This window comes from Falco peregrinus, chromosome 5 (genome assembly GCF_023634155.1).
Source record: "Falco peregrinus isolate bFalPer1 chromosome 5, bFalPer1.pri, whole genome shotgun sequence".
NCBI lineage: Eukaryota > Metazoa > Chordata > Aves > Falconiformes > Falconidae > Falco > Falco peregrinus.
In genome coordinates, this window is record NC_073725.1 from 98,879,834 (window position 1) to 98,900,865 (window position 21,032).

General features: G+C 52.5%; 1 protein-coding gene across 2 annotated transcripts in view; it reads left to right on the plus strand.

Annotated features, from left to right (window-relative positions):
* PRICKLE2 (prickle planar cell polarity protein 2) overlaps positions 1-21,032 on the plus strand; it is a 109,063-nt gene that overhangs the window by 86,276 nt on the left and 1,755 nt on the right. For both annotated transcript variants that reach the window (XM_055806489.1, XM_027793371.2), the window contains 5 exons: positions 3,313-3,426; positions 5,169-5,306; positions 5,673-5,876; positions 7,590-7,776; positions 10,094-10,957. In XM_055806489.1, the coding sequence (XP_055662464.1) occupies positions 3,313-3,426; positions 5,169-5,306; positions 5,673-5,876; positions 7,590-7,776; positions 10,094-10,957 (1,507 nt within the window). The remainder of the gene's footprint in view (positions 1-3,312; positions 3,427-5,168; positions 5,307-5,672; positions 5,877-7,589; positions 7,777-10,093; positions 10,958-21,032) is intronic.

The following is a 21,032-nucleotide window of genomic DNA, read 5'->3' on the forward strand; positions in this document are numbered from 1 at the left end:
TTGAAGATACCGTATGCTTTAAAGGGGAAATGTTATCCATCCTGGGTCGTTGCCCCACACTGTTTTCCTTATCTAGGTGCAGCTCATGTTGCAGAGCCTGTAGGATCGGTGAGGAGCCATATGCTGGTGCCTGGGGGGTCTGGATCAGGCCCTTTGGCCACAATGGCCCTGCAAGGCTCACTAGCTACAAAGGCTTGTGCGTGCTCCAAACTGGAGCTGGACAGAAGAAGAGTTATTTTAATGGAAAACAGCGACCTTTTGTACAAAAGTGAAGTGCAGACTGAGCAGTTTTAGTTTTTTGACATGTTAGCATTTTCTACAGACCTTTTCCCTGAAAAGCCAGACTGATCTGAGAATCCCCCCTTTCCTTCTTTATTTTTCCTTATTCTTGAGCATCACAACCGGGCAGTGCCAGCCCAACAGCCAGCCACTTACTGGCAGGGTCAGAGATGCTGTCAGCAGCCATGTGAGCACAGAGGCAGGGAACACTGGCAGCCTGGGACCCCATCCCTCCCGGGCTTGGCTCTCCTGTCCAGGGGGCTGGGTGCATCCCATGGGGAGCGGGTGATGGATGAGAGCATGTATTTGCACAGGCCTGGGTTAACATCAGCCCAGGGAAGGGGTGTCCTTCTGCTCCTCGTCTGCACTCTGGCTGGACCTCTTTGGATAGGAGTGGTGTCCCGGTTAAAAGGATCTGACCATCCCCCCGGTTCAGGTGTGTCCCCAGGAGGGATGGTAGATGTAAAGGCAACACTGGAGGAAGCCATCGGCAGGCATAAGGAAAGGGTTTTCTCCTCATGAGATGTCCCGCAGGCTCTGGGCAAGGACTGACAGCTGCCCTGCTCCATCTTCATCGTGGGCACCCCTGTGGCAGCTCCCCATGGCTGATGTGGATCCAAAGCAAACCCTTTCAGGTTATTTCAAGCAACAAATTGCAGGTTGGAGCCTGTTACGTTTATTTTGTTTTGCTTTTGAAACCAAATTGCCCATCCCTGCCGAGCTATGCTGCTGGTGTGATGGGAGCTGGTTCCTGCGGACCTGCTGAGACTAAATGGAAAACTTCCCAGCGGAAGCAGGAGTGGAGCTGAGCACGTATGTCTTGCCTCACCGGGCTCCGGCAAGGCAGCACCCAGGTTGCTGAAGGAAGAACTCGCATCCCTGCTTTTCGCCCAGGGTGAGCGTCTTACAGCTCAGTGCTTGAGGAGCCAGAGCAGCCTGATGGAATTTGGCATCTCTTCAGAAAAAAAAAAAAAAGTAATTTCTGGTCTATGCCAACTTCAAGGACTCAGTGGGCAAAAAAACTTCATTGCAAGAAAGGAAAACACAAGCTAACCAACCTGAGCCCAGGGGAAAGCGAGCAGCCTGTCTGCACGTGGGGAATTTGGCAAGAGAAGTCAGCAGGCGCCTGTGCCGGCCGGGAAGTATTCTGGCAGCCCGGTAAAAGGTATGGCAACAGGGGCATCGCCGCGAGATTTTCGGCTGCGAGCACTGCTACAGACTAGCTGCATGAAGACAGGGAGCTCGTTTAATGTCATTGTGCTGCACATAGTGCTTTCTAGTACGTTGATTTGCTACCTCGTGTAGCGCGTCAAAAGAATTTAAGTGTTTTTAATGTGCTTTGATGTCCCTGGATGAAGGATGCTCTATAAATGCAAAGTAAGTGTTCTAATGTACATAGTTTGTTTTCCTTTTAACATAAAATGCTTAGCAGCCTTTCTTTCTTTGACAGTTTCCATAGCTGGTGGGTCTGTTTCTGCTATGCCGTAGCAAAACAAATTTAGGGTTTCGCAGTGGCCTATGCGTGTTCCTTAGCTTCATGACATGGGCAGTTCCCTGTCGTCAGCACTGCAGAGTTACGGGCAGAAATCTGCTAAAAATCTCCCTTTCTGCAAAACTTGGTGACACGGAAAGGTGGATGTTAGGGTTGGTCTGAGGAGGAACTGTAAACTGAGAAATGCGATTGCAAGCGTTGGAACAGCTCTGGTTGCAGGTAGTTCTGAATGAGAGCAGGGAGTGAGCTGAATGCAGAGTAATTATTCCTGAATAATGCAAGGTTTGGGTATTGATTCTGGAATAAAAAAAATATTTCTTCCTGTTGATGGTGCCTCCCTGCATGAGCCACCCCCAGCAGGCTGCGAGCCCACGGGTGAGCTCCCCTGCCAGCCAGCCCTGTGTGACCTGCCTCTGTGTCCCTGTCCCTTGTGGTGACTGACGGTAGCTTGTCATCCCGCAGATGCTGTGGGGTTGTGCGGGCAGACAAGGTTCCTCTGGGAAGTGTCAGCCCAGGTGGCGCTTTCTAGGCCAGAGCCCAAAGCATACAGCGAGGGACAAAGCTGATCAGAAGCCACTGCAAAGTGAACGTCATTTGGGGAAAGCCCTGCAAAAGCTGCAGGCGGTGCAGCCGCTCTGAAATCAATTGCTGCAGCGTCTGAGAGCCAAGGGGGCATCTCAGGGGGTTAATCCCACCGCAGCGAAGGGGGAAAGCTGTATACATCAGGAAAACAGTTTGCATCTCTCTAGCCAAGTGTGGATTTAAGGAAGCCATCCAGCCCTCTACTTCTGCCCGAGCATCCGGAGGCATCCGGGGCTGCGGAGACTCCCGATCCCGGCCGAGCTTTCCCTTACCTGTACCTTCTCCTGTTTCTTCCCAAGCGGCTCAAGTCACCGTGGCCATTTCGGAGCTGATCCCTGGCCAGTGACTCGCATCCTGGTGCCTGGCCCGGCCCTTGAGCACACGTTCCAGGTGTGGCAGTCGGAGGAGAGACACTGGGGTTCAGGGTGTGCTTCCTCTCTGGGCTGCCACCGGGCTCCTCCAGCGCCGGGCATGCCATGCCCCACCATGCTGCCTTTTTAATAGCCAATTTTAATTATACGCTCTGAGACGAAAGAGAAAAACCAAGCCTTCCAACAGATTTTATCTGCTGTTTATTTCCACAAATTGCTGCAGAAAAAAGCCCGGAGGGGTTTGATGGAGGTGGAGGCTGCGATAGCCGGCAACACGGAGGCTGCCGGGGCGCAGCCTTTTTAACCTCCCCTGCCGAGGCAGGTGCCGACACATCCCTGCAGCCGGCGAAACATGCTAACGCTATGGAGGCTGACCGAGCAAACGGTAATGAGCTCCACTGCCTTGCCGGGGCTGCCAGCCCTCTTTCTCGGTGGAGGAAAGGCAATAAACCCAAAGCAGCGCCTAGCTGCATTTCCCTGCTCCAAATCGTGGGGAAAACCTGGTGCCCGCTGGCTCGGGGGGTGGCTACTGGCCAGGCACGGGCTCAGCCGGGGAGCCCTACTGCAGTTGCCTCTCTTGCTCCGTAGGTGCACCAGTACTACAGCTGCCTGCCTGAGGACAAGGTCCCCTATGTCAACAGCCCAGGAGAAAAATCTCGCATAAAGCAGCTTTTGCACCAGCTGCCACCGCACGACAATGAGGTCAGTATCCAAAAAGCACCCTCGGACATGCCACCAGGGCTGCGGGTGGGGAGGGGACGTGCCTCCTGGGGTTGCTGGTGGGAAGCGTGGCTGGCCCCTTTGCAGCCCTTTCTGCTTTTTGGGGGGATTTACTTGGAGTTTGGTCATGTTGCCATTTAAGTGCTGTATTTGCTCCCTGCTTCAATGGCATTGGAGGTGGGGAGGGAGTTGCTTGTTTCTAAAGTTAATTTTTTTCCCAAAACATCTTTCTTAAGTCTCGGAAATAAAAGCCTTTTCTCAGCCCTCGGAGGCCAAAGCTGCGTTAATTGTAGTGTGAAATGCTGTTGAGATCAGCTCGAGCCAGATATGAGCAAAAACCTTTTCCCAAGTGCTGCTTCCAACTCACTTTGGGAGTGGGAACGCGTGTGCTGGGGAGGGGTTTCACTCGTCTGAGCCGTGCGAGCTGGGAGAGCCTGGCAAGGTGGAGGTTGAGTCAAGACCAGTCAGAGCAAATAAACCTTCTTAAGTCTCCCAAGAACGATGTGAGTAGCAAAAAGGGTCCGGTCTTTGACATCCTGTTCTCACCAGTGAGAACATTGGCTTCTGGTAGCCCACAAAATTTCCCTGTGTAAACAAAAAAAGTTATTTTCATGTTGCTTTCTGAAGAAGCCGCTCTGGAAAATACGTGCAGGTAACTTGTTTGATCTAGGTCAGATTTTAACGAGTTTTCCTGCGCGTGGCTGGGTGCCATGGGCACAGCGCGGCGCTGCCAGCGCCAGGGGAGCTCCAGGCACCGGGTAGGGGCTTCTTCCCGTACACCCTCGGGCCCCAACCCGCCCGACTGCCTTCCCTGGCAGCTGCTGAGAACCCACAGCCTCTGACAGCCGAGCAGCGTCAGAGTAAATACACGTGAACGCTGCTACGTGCTGCTGTAAGCTGGAGGCACGAGACTGCGTGTATTTTCTGCAAATTGGCAGTTTTTGCATCCGGTTTCCCCTTGTGCTTAGTTTTGCTCCTTTGAAAATTCAAGTTGTGTTGGTCACTCACGTGAATAATCCTGCTCGGCTCCGTGAGCCTACGCTCCAAAGTAACGGAGGCTGGGCTGGGCACTGGTGCTACACGTGGCCACCTTGGCTCTTCAGTTGTATTCTCCATTGAGATGCAACAAGCCAAGAGCTAAGCCTGCGGGATGAAAATAGCCAGGAAAACCTCAGTTTTACAAGCTTCGGGGAAATTGCATCATTCATTGTTTGTATCCTTTTATTTTACTTATTTCCTTATTACCTTCTATGCAGAGGTTTTGCAACATACAAACTTGACCCAGTGCTGGAAGAGTAGTTCCCAGATAGCTCCATCATTTGCACAGGGAAAAGGGGCTGTGCTCTTGAAATGCCAATAAAATATTTTGAAGCTGCTGTAAGACCTCTGCCTTAAGGGGGCTGGTAAAGAAAGCAGGAAAAGTGTCAGTCTGGCTGCTGGTCTGGGCGGGAGTCTGAGGACCCAACTTTTAAGATTTTCCTAAAAACCGAGCACCCAAAGAGCCATCTTCCTCCTTGCCCTTTCTTCTCATCTCTACCGCTTGAAATGTTGACTGGACCCTGGGATGACCAAAGCCCTGTGTTTCTCCAGCCTCCCCCAGCCAAGGGCAGGGTTTGTCTGCGTAACCCCCACGCGGAGCTTCAGCAGAGCTCGTGGGGCAGTGTGACATGCTGGCTGGGGAGCCAGTGACACCTGTAACATTGAGCATCACTTGTGTTTTTTAGGTTCGCTATTGCAATTCGTTGGATGAAGAGGAGAAGAGGGAGCTCAAACTCTTCAGCAACCAAAGGAAGAGGGAAAATTTAGGGAGAGGCAATGTCCGGCCATTCCCTGTAACCATGACGGGAGCCATCTGCGAGCAGGTGGGTAGCAGCTGACAGACTGGCACAAGCCAGGAGGCTTTTGAATCACCAAAGTTAAGTGAAGCTCGCGGGAGCAGCGCCCACCCCATGCCCCCTGCCAGCTACAAGTGCTGGGGTCTGTTGGGGTGCCTGCCAAGAGTACCCCGCAGTATTTGATGCGGAGCAGCCACTTCATCTCCTGGCCTTGTGCAGGGGGGGAAGCTGTTGATATCCTGGCCACAAAATGGAGATGAAAAGAGATAAGAGAGACCAGAAAGGAGCTGTGAATTAGCACCTTCTTCTGCCACAGTTGTGAAAGCAGCTGGTTGGCGATGGGTGGCAGCGGGCTTGTCCGTCCCCCCCGCTAAACACCCGCTTTTCCGACAGTGTGGCGGCCAGATCAACGGGGGGGACATGGCCGTCTTCGCCTCGCGAGCGGGGCACGGCGTCTGCTGGCACCCTCCCTGCTTCATCTGCAGCGTCTGCAACGAGCTGCTGGTCGACCTGATCTACTTCTACCAAGACGGGAAGATCTACTGTGGCAGGCACCACGCCGAGTGCCTCAAGCCCCGCTGCGCAGCGTGCGACGAGGTAAGAGCCAGCTCGCCCCAGCTTCTGCCACGGATGCTGCCTGTGGGGGTGGGTTGAGAGGGTCCCTTTTGCCAGCTAGATGGTATTTCCCCTCCATCCACCCTGGCCTCTACGTGGGTCATGCACATGAAATACGATGGTTGAGGTTTGCCAAGGGTTCATGCAAGCTTTGCCTGAGGTTTCAGGTGAGCGTCTCGGGGATTTTTAGCTGCAGCCTGCCTGGGACTGTTCTGAGACCAATTTGCAGCTACACGCAAGGAGCTGAGGGAGCTGAAACATCCATGAGTGTTTGCAGCAACAGCGCAGCCCCCGTGCTGTGTGATTTTAGTCCAGCTGTGTGTGGTGGTCCTCCCTTCCCCTCTCTTCCCCCAGAAGAAGCCTCTGGTGGATGGCTGCTGTATTTCCTACAAGGCGGTAGTGTCTGGGTACACGCTGAGCTGAAATAGGCTCTGAGAGAGGCGATTAACAGGCTATAGGAAGCTGAACAAATGGAATACAAAACGAATACAGAAAACTACAGAGTCGCCTCAGAGCGTTTCTCAAGTGTCAATCTCTGTTTAAAAGGCTGGTGAAGGAAATTGTTCTGGCTTTTAAAGTTATGAAAACCATAGTGTGGAAAACCATATGTACTATAAAATACCATGTCCCATCTATGCAAGCGTGTAATAGTAAATATCCAAGGCTATATGCACTTCAAATATAAGGAACATTGACGTATGTATCCAATTAGATTTGTAACGTTACCAGTAAAAAAACAACTCCTAACTATTCAACTGGCCTTATTTCCTTGTGGCGTAGGCTGGGTAATTTTTTTTTCATGTACTTTTTATCCCTGCAAATTCTCATGTAAGTCTTTCATTCAGCTCCATCTTTAACATGCATTTCTTCCCCTGGAATATCCGTCGCTAATTTTGAGAAAGGGTAACTCAGGGGTAAGAGGAACTGCAGAGGGAAAGCTTTTGGTGTGACCTGTGCCAGGGCAGAGAGCCAGGGAGAAGAGCTGGGCACTGCTTGCTCCTCTGGCTTGGCTTTGGGAGTGGAGATGGGGTGGGGATGGGAAGCAAGAAAGCATGTGCTGAAAACATTTGAGATGGCCGCTTCACCAGCCCACCCTTAGCAGCGCTCTGTGCCTCAGTTTCCTCACTAGTCTAACGACTGCAATCATTTTTATAAGCACACAGGCTGGGGTAGAGGTGATGGTGAGGAGCTAGTTAGCTCCGTTTCTCTCCCCTCCAGAGTGCTGCCACTTGTGTTTCTGCTCACCCTTTTTACTCAGGTCCCTGTTTCAGAGACAGATAAATGTGTTTTAGTAAGTGTTCTTCAATAGTCCGCCAGATCAATAGGCTGTATATAAGGGTGTTTATTACCCTGATCGACCCCTCCTGCTGATGGATGTGCTTAGGAGCACGTTACTGCGAGCTCTGCCTTAACGCTTTGTAGTCCATGCACTGACGTGGTCCTGAGGTATTTGCATTTTAATGGGTTTCCCTGAGAAGCGATGGGTGCCCCTGAGCTAGATGGGTGCCCCTGAGCTAAGCCGAGCCAAGGGAGTTTCCCTGTGCAGAACAGGGAGGGGAAGTAGCTGTAAAATTTGGAGGTGGCATGAACAAAAGGTCAGAGCTGTCATGCACGGGCAGGAGAACAAAGGTTGGTGCCCACATCCCAGATCCCCTTTCTGACCGACTCTGCTCCGTGTTTGTCTCCCCCACCCAGATCATTTTTGCTGACGAATGCACCGAGGCCGAAGGGCGGCACTGGCACATGAAGCACTTCTGCTGCTTTGAATGCGAGACGGTGCTGGGAGGGCAGAGGTACATCATGAAGGATGGCAGGCCGTACTGCTGCAGCTGCTTTGAGTCCCTCTACGCCGAGTACTGCGACACCTGCGCCCAGCACATCGGTACGTGCCACCGTCCCCCAGCCCTGGGGCGAGCGCGGGGCTGGGTGCGAGCGGGGCAAACCTCTGCTTGCAAGGTCATTTCTGGCAACGAGGGCTCTTGCATTAAGCCTTTGACAACAACCTGGGCTGTGAGCAGGACTGCCTGCGGCTGGGGTCTGCTCCAGCCCTGGGGCATCCAAAGAGACTCGTGCCCCTCTTGCATCACCACCAAGGAGCTAGCACAGTAATTTGTTTGGGTAACCCACTGCTTATCCCTTTTTGGGGTCAGAGAAGGAAGGACTGTCAGAAAGCAACCTCTGGAGCTGTTGCAACTAGTGAAAGCTTTCTCTGTCCTAATATAATGCACATTTTTTTCCCCTCTAAATCTCATTTTTCTGTAAGCAGGCTGGCTCTTCGACTCTCAGATTTTTCCCAGCCAAGCGTGCCAAAGGATGGCGTGAGTTAATGGGCTACTGACAGGAAAGATGCTTGTTCTTTAGGCATCATTATTGTTTCTGTTTGCCTTTTTTAATCAACGCACAGATAGATGTTCTCGGACAAAAAAGAAATAATGCATCAGTCGAGAACTGTTCCTAGAACAACAATATAAAATATACTTTGTTCTGGGGGCTAGCTGTGCCCCCAGTGCTCGGGGTTGGGAAGCGGGGTGGGCTGGGAAGCCGCCTCACTGCTCGCCCTGGTCCGTTTGCCACTTGACTGAGCATTTGCTCGCGGGCCCGCGGGCAGCCCTTCCTTTGTCCATGGAGGTGAGCTCACGTGTTCCAGTGTTTCATGGGCTGCAGGGAGAGGAAAAAACCCAGCCGTTTTGCTCTTGTGCAGTGGCCAGATGGCCCGGGGGGAGAAAAACTCAGGGCTTCAGTGAAGCACTTGGAGGACATGTTTGCTGTGACCTGCAGCACATCCTTCCCAAAAGCTCAGCTGCAGAGCGGTGAAGAAGCAGCTGTTAATGCTTCTCGCACACGCTCTTCTCTCATGCTTCCCCCATCTGCTGTCCTCCCCTCCGTCCGCCTGGCTGGAGCCTGCTGACTGTCAGGTTATTGGGGCAAAATGCCTGTTTTGGTGCATATCTGCACATTTCTAGCAAAGGAGGGACTGCAGCCATTTTGCTGCAAGTTGCTTATAGTAGTCACCGAATGTTGTGCTTAAGAGCCACGTAAATCAAAGGTGAGCCTGTGCTTAAGACTTGTAAGGCTTGGGTTGGGTAGCCGAGGATGGAGTAAGGAGACTGTGCTCCTTGCTCTGTGACATGGCTTCATTGGGATGGAAGAGGAGCTGATAAAATCCCACCCATCGTCTTGTCTCTCCTTTGTCCACAAGCCTAGCGCTCCAGCCTGTATAAAAGCATTCCGCTCATTATAACAGAGGAAGAAAAAACAATTACGCTAAACGAAATTTAGCTTGGAATAAAACGGACTGTTAACGTACTGTTCATTTGCAAATTACCCGGCAGCATTCGGCCCCCCCAGCGGCACGCTGCGGCGGGTGTGCAAGCACGCGCTGTGCACACGTGCGGTGCAGCACCCCGCCGTGCCGGCCAGCCCACGCTGTGCACAGCAGTTTCTCAGGTAACGGGGGCTTTTGCCATGAACAACAGCTTAAACAAGTGAATAAATGTTATAATTGAAACCTCAGGAGCTTTGCTTACGGCTCTGACCAAGAGTGCTGTGCATGCAGCAGGCGTGTGCTCCCCAGGGTTTTGCTGGCAGGGGACAGAGTATCTCCATCAACTCCTTTATTTAGCCCGGGGTGGGCTGGCGGGGGCTACCCCAAATGTGGCTGGCTGCAAGGCAAGGGTGTGCACTCAGATCCCTGGGGCCGGCTCTTTCCGCTTCCTTTTGGAAAGGGGCCCCAGCAGCCAAAATAAAGTTAGGATGGGGCCGCAGTAGCAGTGAGGGACAGGGCTGTCATCTTCTCTGTTACATACTTAACCAAGGCAGCACAAATTCCTCATTATGGTTCAGCTGGAGGCTTTTTTGTTTTTTTTTAAATAGGCAGCATATTATTGCTTTGACTTCAAGGACTTTATGGAGAACTTCTTGCATTCCTTTGCTTTATGATCGGAAATATCCCCATTTAATACAAAATAGCTTGAGGCTCAGTCCTGCTGCCTTTCCCAGCATTGAGTAACTCCCGAGCAAAGACCTGCAGCCTGCAAGGAATTAGAAATGGGCTTAACTTCACACACTGGAGCAACCCTGCTGAAGGGCTTTCAAGAGCAAGCCTGGGTGCGTGTCGCTCGTAGGGGCTGCGTGCGTTAAGTGCAGTGTGAAGTGATGTAGGCAGGCTGAGTGTGACACTGTGCATCTTCCCCCTCAAGGTATTGACCAGGGCCAGATGACGTATGACGGCCAGCACTGGCACGCCACTGAGACCTGCTTCTGCTGCGCGCAGTGCAAGAAGTCTCTGCTGGGACGACCCTTCCTGCCCAAGCAGGGGCAGATCTTCTGCTCCAGGGCTTGCAGCGTTGGCGACGACCCCAACGGCTCCGACTCCTCCGACTCTGCTTTCCAGAGCGCACGAGCCAAGGAGTCCCGCCGCAGTGCCAAGATCGGCAAGAACAAGGGGAAGGGCGAGGAGGGGGCACGCAGCCCATGCAACCAGTTGCAGGTCACCTCCAACCGCCTCTCCACTGACGTGGACCCGCTGTCCCTGCAGATGGATTTGCTGAGCCTGGCCAGCCAGACGCCGAGCCTCAACAGGGACCACCTGTGGAGGAGCCGGGACGAGCTCTATCACTACGGGAGCAAAATGGAGCAAAGTCAGTCCCAAAGCCCTCTGCAGCTTCTCAGCCAGTGCAACATAAGGACCTCCTATAACCCCAGCCAGGTCCCGAGCTCGCAGCCGGATTTATGGGCGAAACATTTCAGCAACCCAAAGAGGAGCTCCTCGCTGGCGATGAAGAGCCATGGTGGCAGCTTCATCCAGGACTGCAGAGAGGACTATTACTCAGGGAGACTTCGCTCACAGGAAAGCTACAGTGACATGTCCAACCAGAGCTTCCCTGAGACCAGAGGAAGTCTCAAAGTCCCCAAGTACGAAGAGGAAGAGGAAGGTGGGATGCCGACACCGCAGTGCCGCACCCGGCACCCCATCAATGCCCTCAAGTTCACAGAGGACCTGACACCCACCGAGCAGACTCCCCGTGGCTCCATGGAGTCCCTCGCGCTCTCCAACGCAACAGGTACGTCACCTCCGCTCCTGTCACCTTGCCACCACCCCCGGACCTCCTCCATCCGATGGGGTCCCTTGTGTGGGTCAGTGCCATGATGGGTGTCTTCCCATTACGGGGGTGACGGGCAGCTTGGGGACGGCCGTGCGGTACCCTGGGCTTGCCTGCCTGGCTGCAGTGTGCCCAGCAGCCCCCTCTCGCTTTGCTTGCTTGTTTACTAAATGCAGGGCTTTATAGATGACTGGCCTTTCTTTATAGCTCAAAACAAATGTTTTCAGACTCTTTAATCCTCCCTTTTGTGAAGAGGGGAGAAAAATCAAGGCCAGCTGCTAACACAGAGGCCGATTCCAGCCTTCAGTGCTTGAAGGACTGCTGTCAGCTGCTCTTGCAGGCTAAAAATATTTTTAAATGCTTTGAAATAGGCCCAGTTAACCCCGTTTGCATGTCACGCAGTCCTTGAGCATGTGACTAGTTAAAAGCAATTCCTCCCCATTTACACACGGCTCTGTTTCCCCTCTTCCTCAATCCCCTGGTAGAAACTGCAGGGAAAAGCCAGGCAAGATGCTTGTCCCGTCAGGCTGAGCCCATTTCTCATGAACACATCCCAGGGTAGTATTTCTCAGTCTTCTCACCCCGAACATATTTGGGTTTCATTCTGCGGCTGCAGGGATGGGTGTGCATGCACGGACATGTCTGCAGCAGGGCTGTGGTCCGCAGCTCAGCACTGGGGGGGCTCAGTCCCCTGTGCACCCCCTCCTGCTGTAGTTTGCTTTATTGGACAGCTGCGCTCGTCTGGCACAGCTATCACTTTCTTCCGAGCCCCTCGGCAGAAAACTTCTTGGAAAGGAAAACACTGAGCCTGGTTTGCTTGCCAGAGACACTGCCTTGATTTTTCTTTGCCTCTCCCCCAGCTTTTCTCTGTTCCAGCCAAGCATTGCTTGGATTTGGGCAGGTCCTGCACCCATCTCCTGCAAAACGTCTGTCTTGCTGTCAGTGGCAATGCAGCGAGCAGCCTGGGGAGTGTGTGGTACCCTGTCCCAAGGGGCCCCTACGGGATGCTGGTACCAGGTGGTGGGGATGCGCCAGCGAGCATCGCCGGACCCCGCAGATCTGAGCACCCCTGAGCCCGATCTCGGTGCTCTGCCCCACCTGGATGGACAGGTTTGCTCTGCTACACCCGTGCCTCCTCGTCTTGCTCCTGGGTTTCAGTGTGTTTGTTTAGGGAAGCTGCCAGCCCCGTGCCAAAATGTGAAATGATCTCTGTGTTCAGCCAGGATCTCCCTAACTGGCTAGTGGCAAAGCAAGGGGGGAGAGGAGAAGCTAATGAGCTGGAGAGGGTTCTGCTCAAACAGCCTCGTGTATACACAGAGGAAAAATGGATGGGAAATGGCGAGGGAGTTGGGAATTGCTCTCCAAAACAAAATTTCCCTAAGTAAAGCTCCACATTTCCAAAGCCACTCATGTGCCTGAAAATTCATATTGTGTAAACCCCATCAGTACAGAGAGTCTTGAGCAACACAGAGTTCAGATGAGCAATCTCTGAGTATTAGAGGAGCTGTTGCATGCTTTGGAGCTGAAGTGTAACAAGTTATCAGGGATACAGGTCAAGGGACGGGAAACATGGCAAGGCCTTCGTATTAGAGTGAAAATCATTCTATCTTTCGTTTTAGAAGCCCATTTTTAAAACGCTGGGAGGGAGACTTTCCACAGGCATCCATCCTACATATGCAGCCAAAATATGAATTCCCTTACTTGTAGTGCCTGCCTTAGGGACTCGCTTCTTTCCTGCTTTCTGGAGCAGATGCTCAGCATGATGGGGCTTGCAATGAATTTAAGCAGTTTCTCTGCAGAGTAAGGTGATAACATTTTTATTAATGTGTAAGATTCTAATAATTTTCTTTGCTCTGGGACCTGGCTCATCTTGAGCTGGGAGGCACTGCAGCAGTAACAGGCAGGTCCCCCAGGACCCTGTGCAATTATGGAGGTCACAATTATCATCCCATTTAATAGGCAATGTTTTGAGGACAGGGAGATTTGGTGACCTGGCTGAGGTCTATGGCAGAGCAGGTTTTTGGGCAGGAGGTGTCAGGACACAGCAGCTCACTGCCTGGCTTTTTCTGTCCCCACACTCCCTGCCAGGGCCGAGCAAGCTGCCCAGCAAGCACTGCCATGAAGTCCCCCACAATGCAGCCCAGGGGTCCGGCTCACCCTGTGCCCTCCACCCCGCATGCCCCAGGCTCTGCTTTGCAAGAGGCTTCCAGTCACCCACATACAAGGTCCCTTTGAGCTACCGATGCTGCACAGTTGCTCCACCTTATAAAGTGAAATAATTAACACCGCATCCATCTAACATTTTATGGCTTTGCTGAAAACGTTCCTTTTTTTTATAGGGAGCTGAAGGGCAAACAGTCCCTGCCCTGCAGAGCACACGTTAAAAGCTGGTCCCTCCCTGGCAGCAGATTTTGCTGTGATGTTTCTATTAGAATCTAACTACTAATTAGCTGGAGACGCTGGTGGAAGCAGATAACTCACGGGGTGTGCAGCGGTAGTCCCTGTCCTCTGGCCAGAGGGCTGCCTCCTGTAAGGAGAGATTGTCCCTAGGATATCTGTAATGCGTTCAGTGCTGGGTCAGGGGTCACCCACTGGGTGGGACAAGATCTATGGTGACTCCCAGTCTCCTGCAAGACCCCAGGTTTTCACCTTACCAGCCAGGCTCTACTTGATCTCTTCAAAGACAGTTCCTTGCAAGTTAGTAAAGAGATGGGACACTGTTAATGCTGGGCACTTGCCCTTAAAATGCTCGGCTGTGCTCTGCTGTCTCACCATGGCTCGCAGTGCACCAGCACACTTGAATTGCAGAGGTAGCTGTGACCCTCCCGCTCTGTTTCAGGGTTCAGATTAGACGGGAGGGTCTCTGCTGTCCTCCGGTTTGTGTTTGTGTAGTTGCCACAAGTGCTGATGTGATTTAAACACGTCCACTGGCAAAGGGCAGAGTTCCCTGCTGCTACAGGGCATCTCTCCTTTTTTCCCACATTTCTGTCGGAATTCATCTGTCTGCCATCAACTGAAGGCTACAACAGACTCCAATCCACTACAGCTTCTTGGAGAGTGGGTCCTTCTCCTGCCCAACGTGGCTGTTAGATGGAGAGGCAGAAAGCAAAACACATTTTCCAGCACATTTTCCAAGGGAGAGCTCATTTTTGCTGATTTTGTATTATCTTTCCTTTTTTCTTTCCTTTGGCTGCTTTTGCCTTTTTTTTTTTTATGGCACTAGGAACAATACAAAACAGTGAATGCTGTAGCAATGTTTACCCCGTAGCACCCTTCATTAAGCAATCAGGACCAGACTAAGATGGAGTTTGTCCAGAAAGCTTTTCTCATGAGGAGGAGCCTGATCCTACCAGAGGTTAATCACTTCCCAGAAGATACTTGGTCCATCACAGCCTGCTCCCAGTGCTTGTGCTCTGCCTTGTTCTGCCTGTGCTTGTGTTGCCCTCTAAAATTTGCAGGCACTGTACGTGCCTAGCAGCTGAATTAGAAATCAAGAGCTGATCTCTGCTGATTCCAAGCAGTCATTTCCACAAAATGCCAGCTGGTCAAATAGCCCACTTAAGAAAGTACCTGCGGGCTAAACATTATTCTCTGGGAACAGTGTCTTTGTGTGCAGCTTGCAGAGAGCTGACGTGCTTTGGAGGTAGGAGGCGTGTTGAACGGTGATGCTCTTGTATGCAAAAGGAGAAATAGATTTCAAGTATTCCTTCAGAAACTGAGCTTGGGTGAAGGTAGCAGCCTTGTCTGTCGCAGGCATAAACCCAGGAAAACAAGAAGTTAAGCTGGTGCCATTACAGGGTGGAATGGGCTGTCACATGTATGGCACACGTTTCTCCTGTCCGAAGGCCCCCAACAGCTTGTTTTTCCAGGACTAGACAACTGTGATATACCCAGAAAGCAGAGAGAAAAAACGTATGGATATGCACATGGGTCAGTCAGCACTGATCCCTGCACGTCTGAGTTGCAGAGTGACCTGATGGCATCATCTGCCTCTAGTCCCCTCTTCTTCCTCTGCCTGAGGAGGAGCTGAAAGGTGGGGTGCAGCCAGGGGGAGAAGGAAAAGCCCTTTTTCTGAGGGGCAGGGCTATATTTTCTGGAGAAGCATTCAATGGCCCAGTCTCTTCTGCACTGAGGGCCTGGGAGCAGCTCCGGAACAGCCGCAGGGATAGCAGTGAGGGGGCGAGGGGGCTGGGGGCTGGTGCCCATACCCATGTCCCCAGTGGCACTGCATCCCACAGGTGTTCCTCGGCCCCCTGGGCTGGAGAGGGCAGCTGCCCCGGGCACTTCAGCTGAGTTTTGCAAGTCAGAAAATAACACATTGGCCATTCCTGACTTTTTCTAAGAAAAAGGAGGCTCCCACCTCTCCCGTGCGCTCCTACCAGCCTCTTTCCCACAGACACGGGCAGCATAAAACTACTCCAAGTCAGAAGATGGGATCCCTGGGGAGATTTTTGCAATTTTGAATCACAGATGTAACATTTCCCAGTCCAAGCTGGGTCATTTTGAAACCCAGCATGCGAAGACAGAGGTTTTCCATCCCAAGGGGCCAATGCCAAAACACTGTAAAACTGCCAGGAGTGTTTTTTCTCCCCCTCACCCACCTTTTGCTGCTCAGCCATGGGAGGTTTGGTGGGCTTACCGTGGGGGCCAGCCACGTGCAGACTTCCACCCCTTCGGTCTCATGCATGGGCGTGCCAAAGCCGTGGGGTAACAACCAAACCAGAGGCAGAGCCGAAATGGATTTCTGGAAGGAGATGTTGTTGGGGGAAGCAATAGCATCTCACCCCCAACCCAGCGTGCCGGCCACCCTGGGAGAGCGCAGGCGCTGGAGGCGCCGACACAGGGGTTACAGGGGTGCTTCTCGGTGAAAATCCAACCCCTTTCTCAGGCAGCACCCGTGTGTAGGGGCTTCCTTGAGTGATCAGATCAGGATGGAGGGACTGATCGCATGGGAAACGGGCTGTGACACCCGTGGGATGGCCTGGGGGGACACACCATGGGAGGCTGTCAGGACAGTGAGCACTCTGCTTTCCCCCAAATTGTTTACTTTCCATGGTTTCCACTTATAGAAGGGTTCTGCTTTATTTCTGCACACCCTGAGGTCGCTCAGAAGTGAGACGAAGCTGAGCTATAAACAAAGCCCTGGGCAGGCTGTTTCTCCTGAAGTTCCTTTTTAGTTCTCAGGGTTGAACTTGAAATAAACCCTGTTTCAGGGGAGGTGAGGATGTGCCTGCTTGGTGCTATGAGAGAGAGAAGGCTCTGGCATGGGGGGCTGGACACAAGAGATGCGGTACCGTCCCCTCCTGCACCTGTATAGCTGCATTTCAACAGCCTGTCGGGGCTGGGCGCGGGGTTTTGGTGCAGGCAGGCACCCATATGGGGCTCAGGTGGCGAGGGCTGCGATGCACAGGTGTATGTGTACACTATGATAAATGTAAAGGCAAGAAGCAAACATCAGCATAGCCCTGTTTGTCTGCAATATCCTAAACCAGAGCGTTTTTGCATTCCCCAGCCAGGGTGGAGCAGGCGATGCTGTCTCTGCAGTGGGATGTTAGCTGCCGTGTTAGCCCAGCTTCGTGGGGAGTTTAATTTAATGGGGGCTGGGAGCTGCTGCCCCTCACTGGGGACTTCGTTCCCAGCCTTGCACCCAGCGGACGTGCTCTCTGTGGGCCCTTTGCTGTCGTTTGCCGACTCGTTTAATAATTCATAATTAATGCAACTTGCAGCCCCGGTTTAGCAAAGCACACGGTGAGATTTAAGCACCTCCGAGTGCTTTGTTGTGGCAAGGTTGTAGAGGTGATGCTCACGAGGAATATCTTTGTGCCGTTGCTTTGCTTATTCTGTTGTTATTTCCCTTGGCAATGTTTATGGGATAAACATGGTTCATAATAGGGGTGGGGAAGGACTTCAGAGGGGGTGGTACAGCATGTTCTTAACAAACTTTAATGTTAATCAAAAAAGCTGCTTTGTGTTCCTGGCGCCGTAGCCAGCTGGAGTTCTATATCGAATGCCCGCAGCCAAGCTACAGCTTTCACTTGTGCTCATCTGAAAAGCGTGTGTTTCCAAGGCTCCAGGGTGAAATATTGAGCCTGGCAGCCCCACGCAGTGGAGAACGGCAGCAAAGTAACCTGCCGTGTCCACGTGTGCTATGGTGCTGGCTGCAATCTGGCCGTGGGACAGCCACCGGCCCGTGCACCACGCTGGTGGCAGCAGGTGCCATCTCTCCTCTTCCAGTGCAAGAGCCTCTAGGGCAGGTGCTGATGGATGGGCTCAGGGTCTGAGCGCATCGTTTTGCAGAAGGGAAGTCTGGTGGGGTCGGCACGTCACACCTGGGTTTGCACCCCTGGAAAGGGCTCAGGGATGTGGTAACAACTGTCCCATGCTGTGGGCCAGAGGCAGGGCTACTGCGCCCCTGGACGGCCTCGGGAAACAGATTCTGAGGTTTCCTTGTTAGAAAAATACCACTGCTGCGTGGTGGGGTCTCCCCTCGCGTGCTCTTTCTTCCAGGTTAGGGCTTGCGCGGGTTATTAGCTGTGTTCCCAGATGAAACACTTCATTAAGAGGGAGCTGCAGTGGCTGTAAATAAATACTGGTAATTTAAGAAGATTGGGCCTCAATGCGCTGGTGCAGCTCTGAAATGAGGAGTGACTGCAGGAGAGGAGGGTCGGTGCCACGGTTGCGCCACCCAGGGTAGCATGGGACCGGAGACCCGGAGCATCCCTGCGTGTGCCCGGGCATCTGCCACTTTCTGGGGCCCAGGAGATGCTCTGGTGCCGGAGCCTGCCCCAACTGTCTTCTGCTGGGGTTGCACAGGAAGAGTTTTCCTCTTCTCCAAGCTGAAATTGTCTTTGTAAGAGGTCAGCAGACCTAGAGAATAATGCATTCCCCTCCTCTTTGCAAGCATTTTTTTCCACATTTGAAGGCTGTTATTATATCCCCTTCAGCCTTCTCTTCTCTAGACTAAACAACCTCTGTTCTTTCAAACTTTACTCCTAGGTTGTATGTTCTAGATGAAATATTTTAGATAAATGGTTATTGCTGTCCTCCCAACTCGCTGCAGTCAGTGAAGCACTCCTGGCTCGCTCCCGCTATGCCTTGCTGGGGTTTTGTGGCTCTGTGGAGAGGGACAGGAGCATTTAGGGAGCTTCGAAAGCCTAATCTGAGCCTGACCTCTGCTCACGATGCTTCACACCTTGCGTTGGTGTAAATGTAAAGTTAAGCCTGGAGGCACCTTTGTGTTCACATGGGTTAGAAGTTGCATTGTTGACCTGGTAACTGCTCTGGGCACTGTCAGAGTCATGTGGAACTCTCAGTTGTCTTCAGTGATGCTATAAAAGCTCAGCTTTGCTCCTCAGGGAGCAGAAGAAATTGTTCGCTGCCACCGTGAGCAGAGAAAACAAAGCTTTCCTGGCCCCTGGCCACCCTGCTTGCTGGGTCGTTCCCTGGTGTGGCTCCCAAAGAAAAGCTTGTGCACATGCAGCCTGCCAAATCGGCCTGGGAAGGTGCATTTGGCCCTCAGCAAGGAACGTTTCCCATTGTGTCGTATGCAGAAATGAAGCCGTTGGGTCTGGGGATGGCTTTGCTGCAGCCTCTCGAACATGAGCTCCATCACACCCCAAGTGCCCTGGCGATGCTGGTGTGTGTACGTGCAGTGTGCTGGATTCCTTTTACAATCAACATTTCCCCAGCAATTCAAGATCTTAAAATGTGTGTGCTTAATTATAATCAGGCCGCCTGGATGAACAGCCAGAAACATCCCCTGGACCTAATAATCACTGATTAAACCTTGCACTCCGAGCATGAGCCGTACGTGTATTGCACTGAAATTGCTGCCCCCTGGGCTGACCAGCACTTTGAAGGGGAAAAGACAAAAGCAGTCACAGCGTCTGCTGGAGGCCTGCGCAGGGGGCTGGAACCCCCCATCCTGCATAAAGTAAACCTGTGAAGCGCTGGTTCTGCCTTTCCCGGAGCTGGGAGCCCCATTTATCATGGCTGGCTTTACTCCTGGCAAAAAGAAACAGAGGTTTCACCGCGCATCATCCCGCTCGGCCACCGCAGCTGCATGCAGCACTCCTGCCGGTGATGTGGAGGATGCACGTGTGTCTTAATTTGAGAATAGGGGTTTGCTCTTTCCGTGTCTCTGGAACCTCTCCCGAGATGCTTGGTTTTATTCTGGCTGGATGCAGGACTGGAGGAGAGAGGTGGCCATGGTGGGGGAGCCGAGAGCTATGGGTACCACTCGATGCGGCTGGCTATGCAGGGGGGGGCGAAGCACTGGCTCACCCCTTACCCCTGTGAGGCGGGATGAGGTCGGCCCCTCTCCAATGATGCTGCCAAAATCAATCTGCTGATGCCGCAGAAGCATCCTGCAGTGTTTGGAGCTATATTCCCCTCACAGCGCTGCCGCTGCTCGTTCTTATTGCAGAGCTGCGCCAGTTCTCTTAATGAAGGGTTGCATAAATGTCACCGAGGGCTCATTTTCCTTGGCATCAGCTATTGTCTGACAGATCTGATTAAGGCCACATTCGGCTGTCAGCGGCCGTGATTCACGTTCGGATCAGCTCCACGGGCAATCCCGCTGTTATTCTGGCTTTTCGGGAGGTTTTTGTGCATGTTACCAAGTTGCTTTTCCCTCCCGGGGGAGCTGCTGGGCTCCTCCATGGTGGCACAGGAGGGATATGGGGAGCAGTGCCTGATGTGCCAAACGGCATCGCTGGGATCAAAGGCTGGGATCACAGCTCCAGCGGGGAGGAGGCACGTGCTGGGAATTGCCCGCTCCCATAACGGGAGCAGGGAGCACGGGCAGGCAGGTCCCCAGGGGGGACGGGGAGCCTGTGCAGGACTGTTTCCAAAGAGCAGTGGGCAGGGTTGGGTTAGTTCGCTTCTAGATCAGTGTGGCTTAGGAAAAAAAAGGCATGAAGCTGGCTTGAAAAGTGTGTGCTTTTCAAAACAAAGCATGGCTTTTCCTTTTTTTTTTTTTTTTTTTTTTTTAACCCAGCCTCTCCCTTTTCCTGCGGCATTCAGGGATCTCCTTTGCTTTACCTTCCTCTGTAATCATAAACTCCAGAAACATCCCCATTAACAGCAGAAAAGCAAAAGAGCCGAGAGAAATGGCTGCAGCAGCTGGGACTTGGGGAGCAAAGCCAAACCATGTGAGACCCAGCGGCGGCTTGCGCTCAAGTGCTAAAGCTCTCCCCGGTGCCACTGAGTGGAAGATTTGGAAAACCTTGCCCATCTTTGCAGGATCTGTTGATCTTATTAAGGCTGAGTCCAAAGAAACCCTGAAGCAGCTCGTGAGCAGGGTTAGTGACAGCAGCCCTTGTTCTTGTTCAGGTTTGGCAGGCAGCAGTTAATGCCGAAGGAGCTGAGCTCTTGATGAAATGTAAGCAGCTTTTGTTAAGGCAAAAAGAAGTTTATTCTTGAATTGTGGGTTGGGTTGTTGGTTTTTTTAATTAATTTACAAAGTCATAAATTCTCAGCGATTGCATAAGGGCTGTGCGTCATGTTGAAAATCCTGCTGATGGTGCACAGCTCTCCACGTTTGGTCTGCATGGGGAGGTTGTCGGAGAGGGATGGGGAGAAGGGCGCCAAAGCAAACACTCTGCATTTGATTTGGGATGAAATGGATTTCCTTTGAAATAGCTTGCGAAACATGTTGTCCTGAGCTTGCAATGCAAGCGCTGACTGCTGCCAGTTGTCAAGCCAACATGGAGATAGAAAATAGTCAGGAAACACCCATAAAACAGGCCAAGGGCTAGGGCAATGTGCAGTGCATTGAGTTTCTTGTTGATGGGCAGGTGTTGAGCAGAAACCCCCCTTCTCTGCTGCCAGGTGAAGGCTTTCTAGGCTGGAGGAAAGCACCTTGCGGGAGCTGTGGGCTGGAGGAAAGCAGCTTGCAGGAGCTCAGGTCTGGCTGGCACGTGGGAGAGACCCAGTGGGCCACCTTCCCAAGCAGGGCAGCCCATCAAGCTGGAGCTGCTGTTCCTGGCTCCTGCCCACGTGCAGCTCACCAGGGATAGCCTGACTCTCCTGCAGC